General features: G+C 43.5%; 1 protein-coding gene across 1 annotated transcript; it reads left to right on the top strand.

Moving 5' to 3' along the window:
- The first annotated feature begins 447 nt into the window (after window positions 1-447).
- LOC115207718 (putative beta-lactamase-like 1) lies at window positions 448-4,620 on the top strand. The gene is made up of 3 exons (XM_029775129.1): window positions 448-733; window positions 1,426-1,531; window positions 3,341-4,620. Exons 1-3 carry the CDS (start codon window positions 475-477, stop codon window positions 4,317-4,319), a joined length of 1,344 nt encoding a protein of 447 aa, XP_029630989.1. The 5' UTR covers window positions 448-474; the 3' UTR covers window positions 4,320-4,620.
- The last annotated feature ends 535 nt before the right edge of the window (window positions 4,621-5,155 follow it).

The following is a 5,155-nucleotide window of genomic DNA, read 5'->3' as shown; positions in this document are numbered from 1 at the left end:
GTAAACTGTGTGTTTATCGGTTCAAGGGTAAATTACTTGTAAAAGTCGAGTGCAGTGCTATTGCCAGCCATGCGCATTTTGATTGAATACTGACCTATGTCTTTAACTATGTATGAGTCATTCGTCATTCGTCATTATGTTTTCATCTGTCTTGAGTGTTGTCAGCACGGGCCTTAAATAGATATATAGCGTGATGTTGTAATTTCAAACTCCAAACCCCTCAATGTCTGGGGTGTGAGGCAGAAATGTCTGGGCTATGAGGCAGAGAAAACGTTGTGAGGTCAAAAGCCTGAGTGTAGAAAGGTTTGGAGAGTGCATGTGAAAATGAAAGGATGTTAGGGTAAGTACATCCTCTGAAAGGAAGAATAGTACTCTATTCATTTGTGTGTGCTTGTCTTACTGTTTGTTGAAATGATTTAAAAAAAAGTTTTGGGCAGAAATCAGGGTGATACAGTAGTAGTCAATTCCTGTTTGATGCCCTACAGGATTGCCAGCCTTTCCAAGATCTTCCCAACGCTGATGCTGTACAGGCTGTGGGACGATGGGAAGATAACCTCTCTGGATGACCCTCTGGAGAAATATGTGGATAACTTCACCATTAAAAACCCTCTGGGCAAGTCACGGGACTCTGAGCTCAAGTACGTGACAGACGGCCTGATCTTCCTGGATAGTGGAGAGGTTCAGATCCGCTCCTCCTCTGTCACTCTGCGCAGGATGGCTAGCCAGCTCTCAGGTAAGATACACACCTCATACCCCTCCCCTCCCTCCTGGGATTGGAACTCATGTCATGCCAACCCATTAAAAGACTATCAGCTGGAACCAGTTATGTGCCTAATGTACTCAGCTACAATGTTTAACAGTATCATGCTATTATGAGCAAAATTTACATTTTAATGTGATGTTCATGATCCTATTTATTGATTAAATTCAAATGCCACAATACCGCAAACCCTGTCACCTCTAAGCAGGTTGCTGAATTGCCTTCTGAGGTGGTAAACACCTCTGATGTAACAGAAATGGTTTAGATTATCACTGCATCTGCTTATCATCAGAAATAGATCATGTGAAGGGCTAAGGGATAATGAGTCACACTCATTGATGGGCAACACTGAATTGAAAAAAAACCTACAATACCTTGCTTTCAAACAGGTTTGATTTGATTATGTCAATATGAGGTTCACACTTTGATCATTGAGGCATGAAAGTTGAACTCAATAATTCATAGAGGAGAGTATTCAATGTTTTAGACCAGACATTGACACTGATTTCTGAGCTGTACATTTAATTAAACGCTCAAAGACACTCCAAACAGATGACATGTTAGAATAACAGTTGAGGACCCTGTTTCGGTTCAAATGAATTGCAATTGGCTTGAGCTTCATTTGTCATAGTAGCTAAATTAATGCATTTTATTTTCACATGCAGGTCTACCCAGAAGACTAAGAGCCACTAACCTGCTGTGGAAGGGGAAAACACAGGCTGCAGTGAATCTGCTGCAAGATGATGTCCTTGTTGCAGACCCTGGCACCAAGTAAGGCCTTAGTCATTCCCATCATTCCCAGCATTTTAATCATTCAAATGTTGTGTGTGTCCTTGTGCCATTTAAAACTCACTCGATATTTGCCTTTTGTAATATAATGGAACCTACAGTTGAAGTCGGAGGTTTACACACACCTTAGCCAAATACATTTAAACTCAGTTTTTCACAAATCCTGACATTTAATCCTAGTAAAAATTACCTGTCAGAATGTGAAATGTCAGAATAATAGTAGAGAGAATGATTTATTTCAGCTTTTATTTATTTCATCACATTTCCAGTGGGTCACAAGTTTACATAAACTCAATTAGTATTTGGTAGCATTGCCTTTAAATTGTTTTAAATTGGGTCAAACGCTTCAGGTAGCCTTCCACAAGCTTCCCACAATAAGATAGGTGAATTTTGGCCCATTCCTCATGACAGAGCTGGTGTAACTGAGTCAGGTTTGTAGGCCTCCTTGCATGCACATGCTTTTTCAGTTCTAACCACAAATTCTCTATAGGATTATAGGACCTTGACTTTGTTGTCGGTCCAACTCAGCCATCTCAGCCATTTTGCCACAACTTAGGAAGTATGCATGGGGTCATTGTCAATTTGGAAGACCCATTTGCAAACAAGCTTTAACTTCCTGACTGATGTCTTGAGATGTTGCTTCAATATACCCACATAATTTCCATCCTCATGATTCCATCTATTTTGTGAAGTGCACCAGTCCCTCCTATAGCAAAGCACCCCCATAACATGATGCTGCCACCCCCGTGCTTCACAGTTGGGATGGTGTTTTCTTTGGCTTGCAAGCCTCCCCCTTTTTCCTCCAAACATAACGATAGTCATTATGGCCAAACAGTTCTATTTTTGTTTCATCAGACCAAAGGACATTTCTCCAAAAAGTACGATCTTTGTCCCCATGTGCAGTTGCAAACCATAGTCTGGCTTTTTTATGGCGGTTTTGGAGCAGTGGCTTCTTCCTTGCTGAGTGGCCTTTCAGGTTATGTCGATATAGGACTCGTTTTACTGTGGATATAGACACTTTTGTATCCGTTTCCTCCAGCATCTTCACAAGGTCCTTTGCTGTTGTTCTGGGATTGATTTGCACTTTTCGCACCAAAGTATGTTCATCTCTAGGAGACAGAACGCGTCTCCTTCCTGAGCGGTATAACGGCTGTGTGGTCCCATGCTGTTTATACTTGCATACTATTGTTTGTACAGATGAACGTGGTACCATCAAGTGTTTGAAATTGCTCCCAAGGATGAACCAGACTTGTGGAGGTCTACAATTTGTTTTCTGTGGTCTTGGCTGATTTCTTTTGATTTTCCCATGATGCCAAGCAAAGAGGCACTGAGTTTGAAGGTAGGCCTTGAAATACATCCACAGGTACACCTCCAATTGACTCAAATTATGTCAATTAGCCGATCAGAAGCTTCTAAAGCCATGACATAATTGTATGGAATCTTCCAAGCTGTTTAAAGGCACAGTCAACTTAGTGTATGTTAACTGCTGACCCACTGGAATTGTGATACAGTGAATTAGAAGTGAAATAATCTGTCTGTAAATAATTGTTGGAAAAATTGTCCTAACCGACTTGCCAAAACTATAGTTTGTTAAAAAGAAATTTGTGGAGTGGTTGAAAAATGAGTTTTAATGACTCCAACCTAAGTGTATGTAAACTTCCGACTTCAACTGTATTTGCTTCACTCATTTGGATGTAAATAGATGGCTCAGGTGTTAAATTAATTACGTCACCCCTGTGGGTCAATGCAGCAACACAGTGACTTCCCACTCTGCTGCTCTGTGTTTTGCAGATGCCACTACAGTAACCTAGCCTTCTCCTTACTGGCCCACGTCATGGCTGAGAAGGTGGTGGGCCTGGACTACCAGCGCTGGATCAATGATAACATCCTGGACCGGCTGGGGATGGAGGACACAGGCTTCGACATCACCCCAGGGATCCAAAGCCAGATGGCTGTGGGCGTCTACTCCAGTGGCCAGCCAGCCCCGCTGTATGACCTGGGCTGGTACCGCCCCTCAGGCCAGATGTTCTCCACTGCCGCTGACCTTGCCAAGCTGGCCATGATGCTGCTGGGGGCCTACCATCGCAAGCTCCTGGAGCCCGACACCCTGAAGATCATGCTGACCCCGCTGTACCGCTGTGATAAGGACTACTTTGCCAACCGCACCGGCACGCCTTGGGAGGTGAATGAGCAGCTGGGCTACGAGGTGCTGCGTAAAGACGGAGACCTGGATGGCTACTCAGCCACCTTCTCACTGGTGCCCAGGCTCAAGCTGGGCCTGGTGGTGCTGATGGCTGGCACCAGACCTCAAAACCAGGAGGTGGTGGCCAAGGCTTACAGTCACATCATACCCGCAATGGAGAGGGTGTTCCGGGAGGCCAAAAAGATCCTCATCCCTCCCCCTAATCCAGACCCTTACATAGGCTTCTTCACTTACGGAAACATCACCTTCTATGAGATCAAAGCTGGGGTTGACGGTGTTCTGATCATGCAGCAGTTTGGTCCCCAGATTGAGGACCTGATCCCAGAGAGATATCGGACAATCAAGCTGAACTACCTGGTAGACAGGGTGTTCAGGGTGGTGTTTGAGAAGGAGTACCCCTGTGTTTTGCGGGTCAGCACCGCCTCAGTCTCGCTTGAGGCCCAAGATGGGCAGCTCTTTAACTTTTATGTGTTTGACAAGCGTGGTCTGTCCCCTGGCTTCGATGCACCAGGACTGAATACATACAATGTGATCCGGATAGCCCGTAGGCCGACTTTCTCAAACTAACTGAACTCATACAACGGAAAGGCACATGTACATGCTGGATGAAGGTCCTTTTGGGGTCTGTAGACAATATTTAATAGGGATACTCTGAAATGAAAGAAAACATTGCTGTCAGACAGTGAGTAGACTGTATCATGATGAATTGCAAAAGAAGGCACACAGACAGAATTTTTTATTTCATTTACCCATTGACGTCAACGTTTTTGATTTCTGTGTCAGATAATGGCATTGTAAATATTCATCCTTTTTATACAGTTGATAACCTGACCTTAAACATACACTACATGACCAAAAGTATGTGGACACCTGCTTGTCGAAGATCTCATTCCAAAATCATGGGCTATAATATGGAGTTGGTCCCCTCTTTGCTACTATAACAGCCTCCACTCTTCTGAGAAGGCTTTCCAATAGATGTTGGAACATTGCTGCAGGGACTTGCTTTCATTCAGCCACAAGAGCATTAGTGAGGTTGAGCACTGATGTTTGGCAATTAGGCCTGGCTCGCATTGGGCATTCCAATTCATCCCAAAGGCCAGTCAAGTTCTTCCACACCGATCTCAAAATACCATTTCTGTACAGACCTTGCTTTGTGCACGGCGGCATTGGCATGCTGAAACAGGAAAGGGCCTTCCTCAAAGTTATACAGTACCAGTCAGAAGTTTGGAGACACGTACTCACTCAAGGGTTTTTCTTTATTTTTACAATTTTCTACATTGTAGAATAATAGTGAAGACATCAAAACTATGAAATAACACATATGGAATCATGTAGTAACCAAAACACTGTTAAACAAATCAAAATATATTTTAGATTTTAGATTCTTCAAAGTAGCCACCTTT

Source organism: Salmo trutta, chromosome 14, assembly GCF_901001165.1.
Source record: "Salmo trutta chromosome 14, fSalTru1.1, whole genome shotgun sequence".
NCBI lineage: Eukaryota > Metazoa > Chordata > Actinopteri > Salmoniformes > Salmonidae > Salmo > Salmo trutta.
This window is presented reverse-complemented; position numbering and strand designations above follow the sequence as displayed.

Bases quoted from the DNA above. Each gene is read 5' to 3' on its own strand.
- LOC115207718 (XM_029775129.1), top strand. From the start codon at position 475: ATGCCCTACAGGATTGCCAGCCTTTCCAAGATCTTCCCAACGCTGATG. The intron at 734-1,425 runs GTAAGATACACA...TTTCACATGCAG, and splicing joins GATGGCTAGCCAGCTCTCAG to GTCTACCCAGAAGACTAAGA. The intron at 1,532-3,340 runs GTAAGGCCTTAG...TGTGTTTTGCAG, and splicing joins GTTGCAGACCCTGGCACCAA to ATGCCACTACAGTAACCTAG.